The following is a 19,360-nucleotide window of genomic DNA, read 5'->3' as shown; positions in this document are numbered from 1 at the left end:
TTAAAAATGGAGTCAGTGTCCAAAATTTACAGTTTTCTCAAATCTCATTATTCAATTTAGTAACGGCAAATAAATCTGCAATTTATCTGATAATCTGTGTCATATTTAAAGTTTTCTGCTCCTCAGATGTCAGTATTTTCTAGTTTTCTATGATTGTCAACAGAATATCTTCTGGTTATGGGCTAGAAAATTTGAAGATGTCACCATAGACTCTGGGAATGTGTGACGGACATTTATTGCTATTAATCAGGCATTTTAGGGAGGAGATAAACTCTAATTATTGTTATAGTATAAGAAGATTATAAGGACAGGTAGTTGCAGACCTCGTCTCATGTGATTTGTCCCTCTTCACTGCTATAAAAAAAAGTATGATCCAATCCAGTTTAACAGCACCACAAGCTGATGCCTCCAAAATTACATGAAGTTAAACTAACACTTCTGGAAACGGTTTCAACAAAAACTGAACCGTTTAATTTTCTCGACGGAATGATTTATTACAGGACTGTTTTAGCTCAGTGTTTCTAATAAACGGGCACCCGAGTTTACATTCATTAGATGGCTGTCCTGCTTTGCAGAATGATGCAATGATTTGAAATTCACCCTCCCTCCTTTTCCTTCATGCCCTGTCATCAGTTCAGTTTAATGTTTCGATTAATCCCACATGAGAGAAAAGGCTGGCTGTCATTGTAAAGGTCCAAATTTTTGAAGATACTCAGTTTACAATGATGTAGAAAGCAAATCCTCACGCTAGAGAAGCTGACATCGGAAAATATTTTCTTGAAAAATAACTAAAACAGTGAATGAGTTATTTGAATAATTTTAGATCAATTTTGTGCACATCAACGAAGTGATCATTGGACTAGTTGTTGCAGCTTTAAATCTAAGCAGAGATAAGAAAAAAAAAGAAGTCATGTTAGTCACATGGCTGAGTAGCAGAAATGTTGTGTTTTTCGATATAATATCCATACACTGCATTTTCTGTGTTTTCAGGCTACCCTCCTCTCCCAAGCAGCCTGTACTCCAGTCCATACCTGTCCCTGGGGCACCTGGAGCCTCCCTCGCTCTCCCAGCACCCCCTCTACGACTCCCATAAAGGTCAGTCGCCGTCACCAACTACACTCATGGAGACAAATGGCTGAATTTAGTGTACATCTCCTCGTATCTTGTGATACATCAATAGCACTGGGTTTTCTGTGAAGCCTTTTCATTATAGTGATAAGACCTGCAGTTGGTTGTGGCGCTCGGCCAAACGCGTAGCCAGAGATGTCCATCTGACTGGGGAACCAACGTTAGACTTGACTCTTATTTTACTTTCTTGCTGTAATTTGTAGTACTTCTCCTTTTCTGGGACACGGCGGCTGCAGATCTGCTGTTGATCTGTGTCATTGTTGCATTTTCTTGCCAAGTTGACACATAAATATTTATTATGTTTACCTCTGCCTGTGTGCCGCGATGCTCCGAGTCCTCATCATGTGTTTCAACAGTCCGTGTTCATTTAGTGTTTGTGTTTCAAGATTTCTGTTATGTTCTGTTTGTTTTAGATGGATATTACGTGCCATCCTCCTTGAGCCAGTCGCCTCTCCACCTTCCATCTGCTCCCCCGACCGCCCCGTCCAGCTCCACACCCCCTCAGAGGACGTCCCGGGACGGGGGTAGAGACAGGTCGTATCGGGGAGAGAGGGAGCGTTCGAGAGAGGAGCAGCGTCCGCACAGCGTGGTGGACCTGACGCAGGACGGGAGGAACGACGAGGACCGCAGGGCGAGCAGAGAGCGGGAGAAAGAAAAGGACCGGGACACGGAGAGAGACAGACACGGCTGGTGTTTCCACCCTCACCAGCAAAAGTCACACTCCCAGCCTTCCACAGTGGAGCTCAGATCCAGGCTGTCACCTCCACAGTCCTCTTTCCCTCCTGGCGGAGGTGCAGGCAGGTTTCACGGACCAGAAACAGACCGAGGGGGTCGGGATGAGGAGGGCATCTCTCGACCCCATCACAACCACAACTCGAACTCGAACAACTCAAATTCTCACTCTGACAGACAGAGGAAGAATGACTCTGTGGACATGTCAGCTGGGACCCTCCACATCTCCTACGTCCTTCCTCCTGCTCTCCAGCCCTCCACCACTGGTCCGCCCCACCTGTCCACACCCAGAGATCCTATCAGAGAGCAGCGAGTCAGCGCACCTACATATGTGCCTTCTGTGGAGGTTTATGACGAGCGGGTAGGACCCATCCAGATCGCCTCACAGGCCCGCGACAATAAACACGGTGACAAACACAGAGAACGAGAGCGGGACCGAGACAGAGAGCATGACAGAGACAGAGACCGAGAGAGCTACAGGTTTCATGAGAAAAGCCTCATGGAGCATCCTCGGCTGTCCCAGTCTGGCGATTTAAGCAATCAAAGAGAGGAAGGTTCTATTATTTGTTCCAATGGTTCCATTGGAAAACGAGGCCAGGACACGTCTCTCTCCTCCAGTCAATCAAGGTTCAGCCCAGAAACCAGGGACATTTCCAAACACTCAATCCGATTGGGCATAGAGCGGACGGGGGCGGAGTCTAAGTGGAATACCATCAGCCCTTTGACCAACTATGCCACAAGTCACATGGCTGCCCTGGCAGCCCAACACGGACACACACTCTCCTCTCCCCACAGCCAGCAGACACACACACACACACAGATGCCCCATTCCCCTCACACATCCCACCGACCCAACAACAGCTCACAATCCACCCACAGCCATTCCCCCCAATCACACCCCTCCCAACACGGACATGGGAGGGCAGGTGAGGAGGGAAGTCAGAGACGCTACCTGGACCCGTCGGCACTCTACCGACCCGGTGGTTCACTGGTGGGAGGGTCCGGTGGTGGAGAGCGTGGTGGGACAGTAGGTTCGGATTCCACCGAGGTGTCTGCCATGCAAAGCCTGATTAAATATAGTGGAAACTTCGCGGCTGAAGGTCCTGGTTCCTCCAGGCACATGGTAGACGGCCGGGGGCCCTTTGGTGGTCTGGCTAACATCGGGATGGAGGCCGAGAGGGAGAGGATAAAAGAAAGAGAGCGTGAGAGAGAAAGGGAGAGAGAAAGGGAGAGGGTAGTCGTTGGACCAGGTGGTTCTGGGGCGTTGAGGGTTCCTCCGCAGCTGAAGAGAGAACAGGAGCGGCCGGACAGCGCCCGCTCTTTTGGACGGGAAGGGGAGGGAGAGGTGCGCCACCCTCCGGTAGGGATCGCTGTAGCTGTGGCCCGGCAGAGAGACAGCGGGACCTCTAGTAAACAGAGCAGTGGAACGTCAGACACACAGAGACCCCTGCTGCAAACTGCTATCAAAGGTAATGATCTTTTTTTAAAAATTCAGTCAGTACATCACTGCTCTACTGCTTCAGTTTTTAAGACCTGTACTCCTGTTTCACATCCTGCTAACCACTGTAGTTCTCTGGCATGTGAATGATCGAGCTACAAACCAAACTGAGTGACTCATTTCTGTTGTGATCATGTATAAAAAATAAAAATAAATTCTTTCCATTTTCACTGGATAAAGATTTAAACTACTTTTCAGGAGTCACGTGCTGAAATTCACTGAACTGAATACACAAGTCATGGTTTATTTGATACTTTCTGGCAAGTTAAATCAAGTATACTTACTTAACACCTTTGAAACATCGTTCTCCTGCTTCTGCTTTTAACTTTCCACTGTGGTTTCACTCTGAATCATACTGCAGGGAGCGCAGATCCCCTTAGTTAAATGAACCAAGAGCAAATGATTCCTCATTTTGATTTCCATGAATAATGGAAGATTCATTTTCTTTTGCATGAAAGTCATATTTCCTCAGCCCTTGTTTGACTTTGAGTTGTTCATGCATGCATTGTGGTTTGAATGGTAAAAAGAACTTTTCCACAAATTACCAATTATGTCATAGGGTGTACTTTGTTGAAAGGGGAGGAATCTCCACGCTGCATAGCAATTCCTGCCATAGTGCACTCTATTCTTGGACGTCAAGGTCATTCAGCTCCTGTGCTCCCGCTCCATCTCTGTCGTTCCCCTTGTTTCTGTTTCTCTCTCAGCTCCATGTGTCATTGAGCTCTTTTTGTCCTCCCGCAGTTCAGCCTCTCTCTATGTCTCTTGCTCTTTTCATTGAGTTGAATGTCTCCCTGCCTCCCCACCCTTCCTTCCTTTCTGAGAGGGGCTTTGTAGAGGCACTCCCTCCTTGTCCCACCTCAGGCCCCTTGCTCTTTCTCCACTCTTTTCTTCAGCGCCACCACCCCTCCCCACCTCCACCCTCTCTGCATTAAACATGTCATTACAGAGTGCAGCTAAAAGCTACAAACAAGCCTTGAATTACAATAAGACCATGGGTGCGTTGCTAAGCAATGGATCAGTCTTGAGAGTGACTGTGTGTGTGTGTATGTATATGAGGAATTGTGTGTATTTATGCGCTGCTGTAGATGTCTGCGTTTGCATGTGCATACACATGCATCCCTAAAAAGGGGGGGGGGGGGGGCGCGTTTATTTAGTTCCTTGCTGGCACTGAATGATTCATCTAATAGCGTCAGTCCCTCGCTCTGCGAAAAGAGCTCTAAATAAACAGCGGAAGATTCACACTAAAAACACATAGATGGGTGATAGGGGCAGATGGAAGGAAAATAAAGATAGCGTAAGATACAGAGAAGGACGTAGATCGATCGGTTGATAGACTAGAAGAGAGAGCTGTGTCAGGAAGTGAAGAGAGAGTGGGAGAGAGAAGAACAGAGATGAGGAATGGGGAGGCAGAAGTGGCGTGCAACGCTAATCGCTGGCTTTCTGATGCAGAGAGGAATAGCATGTGGGACAGGCTCTCTGTAACCTTGGTAACAGTCTGGAAACCTTTCCTGCGGAGCATGTCAGGGATTGTTAAAGTCTCTTGTCCCTTTACGGGCTACACACACACACGCACACACTTCTTGGGCAGAACTGAAGGGTTCAGCACACTTGTATAAAACCTTTCTGCTGCTCGGGGACCTTCAGTCAGCGCTGATGAGATGGAAGAGGGTTAGCGGGAGAGACGGAGGAGGAGATCCTCATGTTTATTCTGGATTTCCCTGCTGAGTGCAGTTGCCCTTATATATTATTTTATTTTCCTTTTGCTCGCCATCTTCATCTGCGGTTGGCCCTCATAGTAAGCGGGATGAGTTTAAGGCTTTCTGAGTGTTTGGATACAGTAGTAAGGCAATAGTGGCATGTTCACACATCTGTAGCGCTACACTAATAATTGATAAGAGCTGACGGTTGGAGTGAGAGCTGTCGCTGCATTTCTGTGTGTTTGTACCGTACGTGTGCACTCGCTCAAGCCCAAGATCATATTTTTAGCTTCTCCTCTTATTTTGACGTGCCGTGTCGCGTCACCATTATATAGCTGGTGTCACCTTGTCATCTCCCCCTCTCGCCTTTGCTGTCACTCATTTTTCCCTTCTCACCACAACATTGCCTCCCCTTATCTCTACTGTCTAATAAGTATTTTTCTCATAGTTCATATTCTTTTCATTATTGTATATGACACTCGGGATTAGGGTTTAAACACTCGGTGATGCAGCCACTGAACATCCTTGTCTAATCCTTTTCTCTCCCTGTTTGCCTGAACCCGTCATAGATGAGGAGCGAGGAGGGGACCGTGCTCGCCACCATGATGACAGACTGCTGGCTGGCCGGCTGGAACGCGAGCAGGAGAAAGTGCTCAGGTGAGGGAGTGTGGCTGACTGAGTCATTTTTGTACCAAATTATTATTATTAACTCAAACAAAAATTGCTGTGTAAACATGCTCCGGTTACAGCTCAGCCGAAGCTAAACATAAGTGGGTGACGCATATTTTTGTTCAGAAATTCTTAAATAAAAAATATCTCTTGTTTCCTTCCAGAGAGTCCAAGGAGCTGGCAGAGTTCACTCAGATGCACCCGACCCCTCTATCCAGCGGCTTGACACCCAGTATGATGACGCCAAGCCTAATGACCCCCAACCTTATGGTCACAGGAGGGGCAGCTCTAGGAGGGGCCGGGCGATGGCCTCCCGACCCCTCAACTCTGACCTCTCACCCCTGGATGCCCCGGCCTGGAGCTCCTCCGGTCTGGCTCCCCGGCTCGCCATACAGTACGTGAGCACACGCGTGACTGCAAACGTTCGCTCACTGCTACAGGCACATGTTTAGATGTTATCAAAACTGCAGTCAACATTTCTCGTTACACGTCTGCATAACGGCAAAGCCAGGCGTGTATTTATTCAGTGATTTCAAGAATGTATCTGGAGGAAAGCGATCAGATGTGATTCGGAGCTGAAATGATTAATTTATTAATCGAGAAACAGAAAATTAATCAGGGTAGATTTAGATTTAAGTCATTTTTAAACATCATAGTCCCAGTTTTATCTGCTATGATTATAATCTGAATATTTTATCACTTCTTTTTTTTAGACCAAACTGTTGATAATTCAAAGATTATAAAAGAAAATAATCATATTAATAGATAGTGACTATGATCATTTGTTTTGCAGTTTGACTAAACACTGTACTTTTTATTACATCTTTAATTTCTGGGGAGAAAATCTTTATGAATGAAACCAGATAAAACAACAGTTGTATGCAAGAGTGTCTTGTCGTAGACAGTTTATGTTCTATGTACACTACAGCAGAATGCCAGATGTGGACAGAAACAGCGTCATACACAAGGAACTATTAGTACAGTCATTCGAAATGAGTTTTATGGACCAGTAGCTTTTGCCCTTTTCAGCTTGCATCTACATCTTACTGTCTGTCATCAGAGTTATCCAACCTGGTGGTAAAGACAGAGTCTAAGTGAGATCAACCCCAGCACGCAGCATGCTTGCAAAATTTTACACGCACGTGTGTGGCCTTTCCTGATTTGGTTTCGCAGAAAAGGGAGGCGTTGTGTGCGTGGAGTGGTTCGTCCAGCAGCAGCCTTCAGGGGTCAAGTGCCACAGACATTCCTGATCTTTGCAGGACATTCCAGACCTGCTTCTCCAACGCTTGCTATCCAGAAATAACAGCGCCAAGACACACAGAAAAACATAGACGCAGAGATACATGCGCACACAGAGCTCCTTGAGGGCCATCGCTGTCTAGACACTAAGGGCAACAAACGCAAAATCCTCTAAAAAAAACAAAACAACTAAATTCAGTGTGCGCTTCCAAATGTAACTCCATTATGTTTTCAGTGTGGGTAAAAATACTGGATTAGGAATAATGCTGGGTACATTTTTAGTTCAGCTAAAAAAAAAAACCTGCTGTCCCTGTTTATTTTCTTCTTTTCATCAAACATTTTTCACACTTCTGTCTCCATTTTCACCCTTTTCATCCTGTTCAGGCCTGGGTCCCTCCTCACTCCACCAGACCCTCCCCCCAGGCTATCCACCCTCCCTGCCAGGCTCCATGCCCCCCCCTTACCAGTTTGCCAGGGACCCACAATCTGGACAGCTAATCGTCATCCCTACTGAACACCTGCCACACTACGGTATGAAGGCTGTTGTCCGTGTGTGTACATATAAAATATAAAGCGGGTGTGAATGTTGTTGGTTAGTAGAAATGCACTTTTTTCATCAATATAAAATGACCATTTGTTATATTTGAGTGAAAATGAATAATCACCACATTCACTTTGAGACTTGTAGTACTTACTGTAAACATTTGGTTCTGGGGAATGTCTACCAATTGATTTTGCCTCCTGCTGCTTTACATCACAAACAGGAGAGAGCTGTAATGCATATGAAACCTGACTACTCTCTTCTGAAGCAGAAAACAAACTAATCCAGACATACTTCTACAGTTACCACATGATCAATGGAAAGACTGAAGAGTGGCTCACTAATTTGGAAAAAGGGTCAGGGTTACATTCAGATGAATATCCACGCCAGCTGTAGCACCATCAGCATCTTGTGATAAAGAGTGTGTGAAAACAACAGTAGTGGGCAAGCAACCAAAGAAGTCTAAACATTGAACTGAATAATAATGAATAAATGGTTGAAACAATTACAGAACAGTATTTTATAATACAGTTATCTCTGACAAATGGGTAAACTGATGAGATAGCTTAAAAAGTGGGTGAGGTTGTGGGAAGTCTTCATCTGAAGAAATGAAATGGTTACAACTCTGTTAGACACCGACTCATTTCTTCATATTTAACGTGAAAACTGCGCCAAAGAATGCTGCAAGAACAGCGTCCAGTTGAAATGGCTTTCTAAGTTGACTCTCCACCTCGGTCGCCCTGCAGGAGGTGATGTACTGGAACGTGGAGCCCCAGTGTGGTCGGGTATGTACGGTACAGGCAGCTCTCTGCAGCACGCTGCCCAGCTGCAGCTCCTCTCTCAGCAGCAGATGCTCCGGCAACAGGAGCTCCTCATGATCCAGCAGCACACAGTGCAGGTCCTGGAGCTGCAGAGGAACGCACAGCTAGTCGTAAGTGGACTTTGTGTTCTGAAGCACATGCACATCAAAAACAAACCCCATATTCAAAAACATTTAAATGCATATGGTGTTTATTGTACATTACGACCTGCATACATACCCACACAATGACGTGAAACGCAGCCTAACAATGTTGTCAGCCTGACTCTCCGTACTCTGACTGGTCTGTGGCTCCACAAAATAAAGAAGTGGCGCACATCCCGTGAGCGGATACATCCTGCAGCTACAAAAGAATACAGTCAAGGAAGTTTAAACAATGCAGCAAATATTTATAACCTAAAGCAAAGTCTGTCACATTATACACACACACACACACACACACACACACACACACACACACACACACACACACACACACACACACACACAGACAGTGCAAATATCTGTCAGAAATATCGTCTCTGCTGTGTTCCAGGAGCGCTTAAAGGCCAGCGAGCACCGGCCAGAGATGGAAGACAAAGCAGACAAGCGGAACAGCGACCCGAAGCCCCGACCCTCCTTGATATCTTCCCCATCTCGCTCACCGGTCCTGCATCCCCGCAAACCTCCCCCTCCCTCTCGATCGCCGACCCCATCTACCTCCTCCCTCACCCCGCTGCCTCTGCTCCCCTCCCCAGTGACCACGCTCAAGTCAGAGGAAGGTGGGCAGAGAGTGTTGTCTCACCCGCCGAAGCTTCTGCCTCACCCTCCCTCGCCGCGCTCAGCCTCTCCTCCCCCGTCCTCGCCACGGCGGCCGAAACAGGAGGTGGCCGAGGAAAGGGAGGTGGGACAGCGGGAGCACAGAGAAAGGCAGAAGCCAACCTCTGCACCCTTTCAAGGCATTTACTCTGGTGAGTGTCGAGGAACCAAACATTCAGTCAGTAACTGCTCACCATCATTTCAACTGAGCCTCTAAAGGGGAGAGAAAAGTGCAAAACTCCATGTCTGCTTCAGACCAGCTGTATATTGTAGGATAAAATGTTGGGGCTCAGCTGATGTGTGTTTGATTTCCGTTTGAGCTTCTAAGGAGGTTTAATAGATGAGAACTTGTTTTCATTGTAGTCTGAACAAAAATAAGGTTTTGAGCAGTGGATGAATCAGACCCGTTTGATTTTGGATAAATATTTTCCTCTAACGGTATTGTAACTTTTCTCTCGGGACAGATCTTCCTCCAGGTTACCCGTACCAGTCCATCACTGCCCCATTTGGCTCACATTTCCCGTCTTATCACATCCCAACACCCACAGGGGAAAACACAGAGGCGGTCCCACCCCATCGTCCCTGCTCTCCTGCCTCAGCTGCCCCGTTGCCCCCAGCCCACCTCCATCCAAGGCTTCTGGACGCAGATATCAAGCCGCGGAAACTAGATCCATCAAAAACAGGATCTTTCCTCAAACAGGAACCCGGTGTGGAGCAGCCTCAGCTTGACTTGACACCAGAGCCGCTCGGTCCTCTTCGGCAGAGCTGCAAACCCGTCCGAGCAATCCAAAACCGCGAGGGAGGCGGAGAAGCCCTGAAAACTCGGCCTCAACCGCTGCCTCTGTGTGTCCGCAGTCCTCCGCCACAACACGGCGAAGGACTGGAAGTCAGAGAGGGAGAGAAGGATGCAGGTCAAATCAAAATGGAGGTGTTATCTTACCCCTGTCAGTCAGCGTATCCACTGCCTCCTCCACTCACAGAGGCCGAGCCTAAACCAGAGGTCATCAAGGATCCAGACCGACCGCGATACCCATCGTGCATCACTGCCGATTCAGACAGCCAGGAACTGCCTCGGATGTGCGCGTCACTCGAGCAAACCAGCAGCGCCGTGTGTGAACAAGAAGAGCCAGACACTCCAATGAACCTACATGCTCCCACTCAGAAGGAAAGTGTAACTGAACCTCCTGTATATCCTCCTCCGGCCCCCAACTCTCCCCTCCCGCTTGTCATCGGTCCAGAGGATCCCATGGCAGGCATGCTCGCCCTGCTAACAGCCAGTGAGATGGCTCAGGCCCGGCCCAGCACCCCACCCGCCCTGACACTCGTGCGACAGATAGAAAACCTCCCTGTGGGTGCAGATTGCAGCAGCACAGGGTCGTTGGAGATGGTGGCGCTGGAGGGGATGGCACTGCTCAGCCAAATGGCCCAGCAAGAAATGGAGCACATGTGCCAGGAGCAAGGTAGGCCGTTTCTAATATCTGATCAATTCTGCGTTTTTGCTTTTTATATTCCTCTAATGTTTTAATATTCTCCCATCCAGATCTGACATTAGAGGGTCTAGACTGTCTTCTTGAAGCGAGCAGACAGATTTTAATGGAGGCCATAGAGAAACAGTCCCACATTGATCTGCCCAGAACACTGGACCCCAACAGGAAGTACAGCTGGAAGCAGAGGAAGGAGGAGCCAGTAAGATGAAGAAAAATGTCACCCACAAATTAAAATGTGTTTGTGAAACGTTGGGACAATATTCTCACTTTTTGTCTCTTTTTTGTTGTTGTTGTTGTCTCTCCTCCTCGCAGCTGTACAGTAAAATGTCTGTGGATGTGTTGGATGCTGTGGAGGTGGAATACCGAGTTCGCCTGGCTGAGCTGCAGAAAACATATAAGGAGAAGCACCGAGAGCTGAGCAAGCTGCAGAGACGCACAGACAAGCGGTTAGTATTATTCAACCGACTTATTATAAGAACAACATACAAAATGAATTAATCATGCTGCTGCTCCTGTTACACACCCGCGCAAAAATGCTCCCACATTTCCGTCCCGCACAAATATGCACCCAAAACTCTTTTAATACCATGTTAGAGAGCGGCAGCAGCAGGAGGATGAAAGGCGGAGTCTGACCAGGCGGGGCAGAGGAAGACCCAGGAAGAGGAAGCACTTAACCACAACTCCCAAACTGGACAGCAGGCCTGGAAAGTGAGTGGAACTCCTGAAGCTAATCTGCTGTTCAATTTTGTGTTTTTGTTTTTCTTCTTCCATTGTGCATCATTTTTCTTTGTTCAGCCAGTGTAAATATTTCCGTGTTTCAGGGTGGGTAGATCGGTGCAGTACTCCGAGGACTCTGAAGCCGGGGAGGGACAGAGGAAGAAGTTCCGGGTGTCCAGAGAAGACGAGGAGACGGAGGCGGGAAGCGGAGGAATGAAGGTGAAAAAGAAGAAGAAGAAAAAGAAAAGCTGGACCGACCAGGAACCATCCACCAGTCATGCTCTGGAGGTATTCCACATGGAGGTGAACGTAGTGACTTTGATGGCAGCGTAATGCCATTGTTCTGAATAATTCATGACGTGTTTTTGGTGACGTTAATAGGTGCTGACGGCGAAGCGTGGCCATGTGTGTGAGCAGGAGCAGCTGGCGTCAGACCTCGACCGAGCGCTTTCCCTCTCGCAGCTCGGCTCTCTCGGCGCATCGCACAAACTTTCCTCAAACGCAAAATTAGAGAAGTCGAAGGGCAAGTCTGCCGATAGTCGAATGAAGGAGCGAGGCATCCATCCCTCGGTCAAAAGAGAGAAACACAAGTTGGTGGCCAAGACTTCTTCTTCAGAGGCTGTCCGGAAGGTGAAAGGTCAGAAGAAGAGCGCTTTGTTCTCACCCATGAGATCAGAGCTCAGCAGCTGCTCCAACAGTGAGTACCTGGACACCAGAAATGGCTTTATATTTTCCACTATCTTAAAGTGGCCCGCCTTTAGCTGATGGCCACGTGATTTATTTTTCATGATCACGGCTTGGACTTTTAAATAACGCATAAGCTACATCCCATAACGTTAGGGCATTTTGCATGCGTCACTTGATGCCTTTTGCACACACAGAAAAGCTCCAGAAGCCGCAATGTGCCGGTCTGAGTAAATATCAGATCGCTGCTTTGGTTTTTGGAGAGTTTCAACGCTGAGAAAATAAGAGCGCCCCAGCTGGTATGCAGGCTTACTGTGCAGAGAAAACAATGGATGCTTGTGTTGTGACTCGCGCCATACGCTGGTGGCGTGTGCTGCCCTTAACTCGTAGCTACATACCAGACTTTTCTGGTGCTTTCAGCCACATGTCATGGTCTTCACTGCTAATGAAGATCGTGAGATGAAGCAGAAAAATCCAGAAAAAGACAACAAATCCTACAAAAAGCCGAGAATGTGCTCCATCGTTGACCAAAAGCTATTAAAGAAGCACACTGCTGCACTTGGTGACATCTTTTGTTACTATGTGTATTTTTATTATTTGTATATACTGTCCTTCTGCTGCAAGAACAGATGGCCACAGATGGGGTAGGAAAGTTGGAAAACTTTTAAGAAATGGATGAACACGTTTGTTTTGGTCTTTTTATGGGATTCGCTCCAAATGTATTAATTTTATTTTCTGCATCTGAGATGGAGCTAGTGATGGCTGTTCATTTTCTTCATCTCAAACATTGTCTGGACACCGGCGCTCGTCCAGTTATGTTGAGCTTTTCAAAGTCGGTAGTTTAGAAATCATAACGGTAATTCAAGCAGAGTTGCTGAATCTGCATATCTCTCCCAGGCTGTGATGTTGAGGTCAGGCAGAAATCCTCTTTGTGTCTGACTCTTTGTTTTCGTCTTTGTGGCCTCATGAATCATTAACCGCACTTTTTCCACACCAGACTCCGATTCAGAGGAGCACATTTCTGCTCGAGGGGGCTGGCCCCCTCTCTCAGGGACGCGTCCCCACGGCAACCTGGCCAGGAAGAGACGATCTGCGTCGTCGCCGATGTCCCTGCTGTCCAGTCAGAAGTCTCAGAAGAAGAAACACAAGCACTTATCCCTGCTGCTGGAAGAAGCGGGCCTCAGCTCCTCTGACGACTCCTTTGACCAAGGTTACTGATCAAATCTTACAGCTCCTCGCCCTTTGCTGTTGAGTCAGGCATTACTGTGTCTAAGAGTCTCCGTCTTTGTTTGCTTTTCGCTAAGGCAACTGTTTTCAGACTGCTTTAGCTCGACGATCCCTACCTCTTTTGCTGCTGGCTTCTCTGCTAAGTAGCTTTTTTTTTTTTTTTTTTTTAATTTTTATAAAGGAGTAGCTATTTCTACGGTGTTTTCTATTTGCCTGGATTGCAAACTGTTTTTGTATCATTTGTACATTGAAAATTGTGTGAATTGTTGGATTTTTTTTTTCTATAAAGTTGTATTGCAGTTTGGTATGCAAGCTTTATTAAAAGTGTTGATTTGTTTGGTACAGAATGCAAAGCGCTGTGGTCCTTGTCTCCGCTTCATCCGTCTGTCCGTCTCCGTCAGTCTGTCCAGCTGCCACGGCACCTCACACATCCTCCAGAGTGCTCTGTTCCTCAAATATCCCTTTAGTCTTTAGTTTTCCTGGCAAATGTTGGAAAACACTCTTCAGCTAAAGGTTTGAATTGGAAAGTGAGGAGGAGAGTAGTTCAGAGCACACGGAGATCTGATTGGACAGATGTGGGTTTTTTTTTCCTTGCTTAGTTTGAATAGTAATTAAATGGATATGAAATGCTAGTTGGCTGTTTTGCTCATGTTTTTTTTTTTTTTTTAGGTGTTAGCTACAGTTACATCAGACTAAATGCTTATTGATGACGTGGTCCGGTGTTTGATGTTGAGGGGGAAGTGAGTGCACTAAGAGTGATGGGGATATTTGGACAATAGAGCGCCTCCTGTGTCTACTAAACCTTCAAATAACCCTTTTCCCTTTCCGTTGCTCTCTCCGACACCTTGCTCTGTCCTCTCACCTTTGACCTTCCCTATCCCGCCCCTCCCCTCCCCTCCCCCCTCTTGTCCTACCCATGATGCTTTGAGTGTCTCTCAGCCTGTTCCATGTGCTTGTGCTGCTGCTACCACGACATTACAGAAGCTTGGCAAGGACTAGCGCGGCCTTGAGCCTACACTGCCTCGCTACGGCTATTCCACGCTGTGGCTAAAGCTTTGCTTAAGCTAGACTGTGCTAAGGCCAGGCTACGCTACGCTACAGCCAGGCTGTGCTCTGGCCACTGCGCTGCCCCGCCCTGCCTGAGGCCACACCCCTGTCACCTGCTCTGTAAGTAGGAAGTGCCCCTCCCTCTATTTTTTTTAATTTTTTTTTTTTTATTGACCACTAACATGGACTCTGCTAAAATTGAGCTACATACACAGAACATTACCTTTTTTATTTTTTTATTTTTTTATTTTTATTCTCACAAATTGAAGCGCTTCAATGGTAGCCACGGTTACCCCCACTTACCAAAGCACATGTCTCCTGATGACTTGTTGAAGTTTTAAAGGAAGACTGGTGATTGGTGGGAACATAGAATGTAACCATGGTTACTCAAATCACTTATAAGCATTTTACTAAGGGGCCTCACAGGGCTGTCCTCTCAGTGCCTGCTTGTTGTAACGTCTGTCTGCGACCGTTAACACACAGTGGATACACAGTACAACACGCACTAAATCTGCTTCTTATAATTGGTAGTTGTCACAACTTCATACAAGTTTGTATTTGTTTTTTGTTTTTCTTGTTTGAAGCCACAACGAAAGTAAACTGTTTGGTTTAAGTTCTCACCATGATGCAGTGACCTGCAGGTGTCCTCCGGGACGGCATGAGTTCACTGCTGGATCTGGTCAGACCTAAAACGAGCTTAAAAACTTTCGACCAGAAAAAGGACAACGTTGATCTTGTACTGTGTATCCACCCTCAATGTTAACACTAACCCCTGAGGAGACGCTGCTCTTGTTCATCTGTTGCCATGGACCTAACCGCTTACTGCCAGCAACACACAGCTAACCAGCAGTATACTATAGTCTATATACATATACGCGTGTGTGTGTGTGTGTGTGTGTGTTTATGTGGTTCGACCTTTTTGTGTGCTCTACTGGCTTGTAAGAGGAAGAAGAGCAGCTTTTTACTTCTGGTTTCATTCGCTGAAGGGTTTTTTTTGTTGGTTTTTTTTAAATTATAAATGGTATCTGAGTCAGAGTTTCAGCTCACTCAGTCTCGCTCTGTGTGTGTGTGTGTGTGTGTGTGTGTGTGTGTGTGTGTGTGTGTGTGTCTGTTAAAACCCCAAGTTTCCCTGGCCTGTCTTGTTTATACAGCTTTCCATTGTGAAGGCAGGCTGCAGTGGTTTGGACAGTATCTCCTCTCGCTCTGCTGTTTCTGACCAGCCTACGTGTTAAGCTGTGTGTGTGTGTGTGTGTGTGTGTGTGTGTGTGTGTGTGTGTGTGTGTGTGTGTGTGTGTCTCAACTAATTGTTACTCTAAGATCCAGGCTGCTGTGATAGTGGTATTGTTCCATGTGTTAATTCATCTTCTTTATGGTGCACTCTGGCGGCAGTCGGTAGAAACAATAGGAAGTGATTTGACCTTTGGCCCGGACCCACGCTGCAGCCACATTTATCTCCGAGCTGAAAATCTTTTCTCTGATGCAGAAACCTCGGAGGACGAGGAGGACGAGTTAGATTTGGACAACGGCGCCTGCGAGGAGAGTGGGCTGGGTCTGCTGGCCAGGTTTGCAGCGAGCGCCCTGCCCGTCAGCTCCGCCCCTTTTCGCCTCCTCCACGACGGCAAACACTGCAGCAGGCAAAGCACTCTGGGTAAAAAAAAAAAACTACAGACACAAATGAGCTGTGTGTGACTGAGTGGCGTGTTCTTGCAAAACCACAGAACAAAGTTGGAAATGTATTATTTTACTGTGGAACCAGAAACAAGAAAAGTAGGAAGTAGTACTGAACTGCATTTCTTTCACTGTGCAGAAAGAAAATGCAGAAAGGCCTGTTTACTGCACAAACTCTGCTTTTACTGCTTTCACAGGTTCCCTGATGGCATTCCTCACTATAATTGTGGTTCTTGTGGTTGAGCAGGTTCACCGCCTGAGCATTTGTTCAGGATTTTCTTATTGATTCATGCTTAGATTTTAATTCATTTCCAATTGTCACATCAGGGTGCATGTAATGATTCAGGCTTGAATTATATATGTTTCAGTTTGATCAATAGTCCTAGTCACAGGGTTATTGATTTCAGAGAATCTTAACACCTTAGTTTATTACTGGCTTCAAGTTGATTGGAGGAGCTTGGTTGTTATGACAACACTTGACCCTCCTCTTCTCCTTCAGGTTCCTCAGAGTGTGAATGGTCTGATTCTGGTTCGGACTTGAGGCTAAGAAAGTTCCCTTCCCTGCTGCATGGAAAACGCTCGGCCCCAGAGCTCCCGCTTTTGCCCCCGGCAACCCGCCGCATCGACCAGACGTCCCCCACCAAGCGTGATGAAGTGCTGTCCGTCAAACGGAAGCCTCAGCCCAAACCACGCCCAACGCCTCGGTCGCCGCGGAGATTCAGCTTCGACCTTGCCACCGGCTCCGGCTTCGGAGGCTTCAGCGAGGACGAGGGCTGGACCCGCCGACGCAGCGAGAGGATTTTCCTCCATGATGCCACCACCTCAGCCAATCAGATGTCTGGGTCGGCCTCTGCTTCCACCAGTCAGAGCTCCTCCTCTTCCTTGGCCCCGCCTCTCACCCCAAAGCCCGCCTCCAGACCCAAACCCACTCCACCCAGCAGAGAGGGGAAAGATGTGGTGAAAGTACGTCAATAATTCATGAAGTTGTTATTATATGTCCAACTGAGATCAGCATGAAAAACAAAGGAACTCAAGTCTTTCCCCCCCTCTTCTTCTTCTTCTTCATCCGCCTGCTACCACTTCACTCCTCTCTCCTCCTTCAAACTCCAGTTTCCTCACACCCTATTGTCTCTCTTGACATGTTTATGAGTGTGTGTTTAAGTGTGTGTGTGTGTCAGAGTGCCAGCAGGGTTTCCCAGGACTTCAGTCACTGCAGCAATCCCCTGCTGTCCGTGTCGTGTTGCTGACAAGAAAGGACAACTGCAGGCAGCCTGGCAGCATCCCACCCTCAGTGCGCGTGTGTGTGTGTGTGTGTGTGTGTGTGCGTGCGCGTGTGCGTGCATGCGCGCGCACAGATGTAAATCTGTCCAGCAGAGCCTTGGTGCTATCATTCATTCATATGCATCTTTTAACTCTGTGCGTTGTGATTTGTGAAAACCAGAAAAAGAAGCTGAAGGACTCTCCTCTGCCTGTGAGCCCGTCCTCTCTGTGCAGTCCAATCACAGACGGCCCTGCACCGCTGAGCCTCAGCCCGGCACGTAAGAGCCAACCAAAAGCCAAGACCAAAGCCAGAGAGGTCAGTAGAATGATGAAGAGACTGCAGAGTCATTATGGATGTGAACTTAATTATCCCGACAAGGACAAAACCAGAACATTAGAGTTATTACAGCTAAATGTACTCTCCCTATACTGTCCTGCTTGCCGTGTTGCACAAACACGTGCACACAGTCGCAATGCGTCTCAACAAATTAACTGTTAGCTTGTGTTGAAATTAACACAGTTTTGTTTTGTTACTGAGAGAGAAAAAAAGTAAACCTCTTGTATTGTGTGATTTCTGCCAAAGTGTTGCATTGCTCACCATCTGCCACCAGCCAAAACTCGAGTTTGTTTTGGAAACACTAAAGTGTGCACAGGGCTCTCTGTGGTGGTGGTGGAACGGCACAAAAGATTGTGTATCTAACAGCATAAGCGCTGTAATATGTTACTGTTTGACTTTGAAAGGTTAATTTGTGATGTGTCAGCCTGGTAGTTTGGTGGGCCGAAAATTAACCTTAAGTAGCAGGATCACCTTGCAAAAAGAAAAAGTCAGCTTCAGTCCACGGTCGGATGCTCGTTACACTGTGAGCACAAGACGGATTTCACTTATTGTGCATGTTTACAAAATGTCCTTTGGGCTTTCAAAATGTAAACAAATAGGTTTGTGTTTTTTTGCAGCCCTCCAGGGGTGCGGTGAGCCGGCTGATGGAGAGCATGGCGGCCGACGAAGACTTTGAGCCCAACCAAGACAGCAGCTTCAGCGAAGACGAACTCCTCCCACCACGAAGCAACAGCCTGTCAGAGAGGTCCTCCACACCCGGTCAGTGCACGTCGACACCAACCTCCCCCTGTCACACACCCGAAACAATGACCTGCGTAGTCACTGATGGATTGGATGTGTCGTTGTGTTCAGCTCCAGTGCAGTGTGTGTTGGATAAAGATTCTCTGGTGGATGGACTCAGAGTTTTGATCCCGATGGACGACCAGCTGCTGTACGCAGGCCACGTGAACACCGTACACTCCCCTGACATGTGAGTACACACGACACGAGCAGACATGGACAAGCATTGTTCAATCTTCTTATGCACAACAGGGAAAAAAAAAAAAAAAGATTTCAACTTGTGGTTTACTTTTTATGCTTGCAGTGAATCTCGTTAAGGAATAGTAGCACATTTAGGAGAAATATGCTTGATCGCTTTCTTGAGAAATTACAGGAGAGAAGATCAGTAACACGCTCACATTTGTACCTGAAACATAAACTTAAAGTCAGCAACTGCTGAGCTTAATTTTAAACCTACTTTTTGATTATTTTACGGATTAAACAAAGAAGGCTTAACACTTATTTGAGCTGTAGAGGTGCCGTTAGGCAAATCTTTTTCTTTTTTTGGGATAGAGCCAGTCGAGCTGCTTCCACTCCCAATGCTAAAGTAAGATGCTGCTGATTGTAGCTTCATATTTAATCATCAGACACGAGCCTGTTATCAACCTTTCTTATCTAGCTCATAGCATTAATACAAATTCTAAATGTGGAACTATTCCTTTAAACTCACAGAAACTTGTATTCACATAAACATTAAAACCAAAAACAACATTTAGTTATGATGTCAGGCATGTAGCTGACCCAGAGTTGCTTAATTAAAACAAAAGCGGTGCTCCATGCTATTTTAGTCCGAGCCAAACTACACAGTGGTAGTTAGTAAAAGACAACACATTCCTCTGCCTGCTACTCATCAAAGCAGGCAGATAAGGACTTGGCTCTGTCTCCGGTAAAGGGACCAATTGCACTTCAGAGTGAGCTGCTGTAGCTCTGGAGGTATTCTGATGACCCCAAACCTTTAACCCCTGTCCTCGTCTCCCACAATTCCTCCCTGC

General features: G+C 46.9%; 1 protein-coding gene across 2 annotated transcripts in view; it reads left to right on the top strand.

Annotated features, from left to right (window-relative positions):
* tnrc18 (trinucleotide repeat containing 18) overlaps positions 1 to 19,360 on the top strand; it is a 46,674-nt gene that overhangs the window by 16,558 nt on the left and 10,756 nt on the right. For both annotated transcript variants that reach the window (XM_069149606.1, XM_069149607.1), the window contains exons 4-22: positions 991 to 1,095; positions 1,542 to 3,329; positions 5,625 to 5,712; positions 5,889 to 6,118; positions 7,348 to 7,494; positions 8,251 to 8,435; positions 8,860 to 9,274; positions 9,587 to 10,582; positions 10,663 to 10,808; positions 10,922 to 11,055; positions 11,204 to 11,317; positions 11,431 to 11,614; positions 11,708 to 12,023; positions 13,008 to 13,220; positions 15,768 to 15,932; positions 16,452 to 16,915; positions 17,394 to 17,528; positions 18,167 to 18,308; positions 18,402 to 18,519. In XM_069149606.1, coding sequence (XP_069005707.1) covers positions 991 to 1,095; positions 1,542 to 3,329; positions 5,625 to 5,712; positions 5,889 to 6,118; positions 7,348 to 7,494; positions 8,251 to 8,435; positions 8,860 to 9,274; positions 9,587 to 10,582; positions 10,663 to 10,808; positions 10,922 to 11,055; positions 11,204 to 11,317; positions 11,431 to 11,614; positions 11,708 to 12,023; positions 13,008 to 13,220; positions 15,768 to 15,932; positions 16,452 to 16,915; positions 17,394 to 17,528; positions 18,167 to 18,308; positions 18,402 to 18,519 — 6,085 coding nt within the window. The remainder of the gene's footprint in view (positions 1 to 990; positions 1,096 to 1,541; positions 3,330 to 5,624; positions 5,713 to 5,888; positions 6,119 to 7,347; positions 7,495 to 8,250; positions 8,436 to 8,859; positions 9,275 to 9,586; positions 10,583 to 10,662; positions 10,809 to 10,921; positions 11,056 to 11,203; positions 11,318 to 11,430; positions 11,615 to 11,707; positions 12,024 to 13,007; positions 13,221 to 15,767; positions 15,933 to 16,451; positions 16,916 to 17,393; positions 17,529 to 18,166; positions 18,309 to 18,401; positions 18,520 to 19,360) is intronic.

This window comes from Embiotoca jacksoni, unplaced genomic scaffold (genome assembly GCF_022577435.1).
Source record: "Embiotoca jacksoni isolate LCO1_2020_lvr unplaced genomic scaffold, fEmbJac1.0.p SCAF_15, whole genome shotgun sequence".
NCBI lineage: Eukaryota > Metazoa > Chordata > Actinopteri > Embiotocidae > Embiotoca > Embiotoca jacksoni.
Note: the sequence above shows the minus strand (reverse complement) of the source record. Positions and strands in the feature narration are given on the sequence as shown.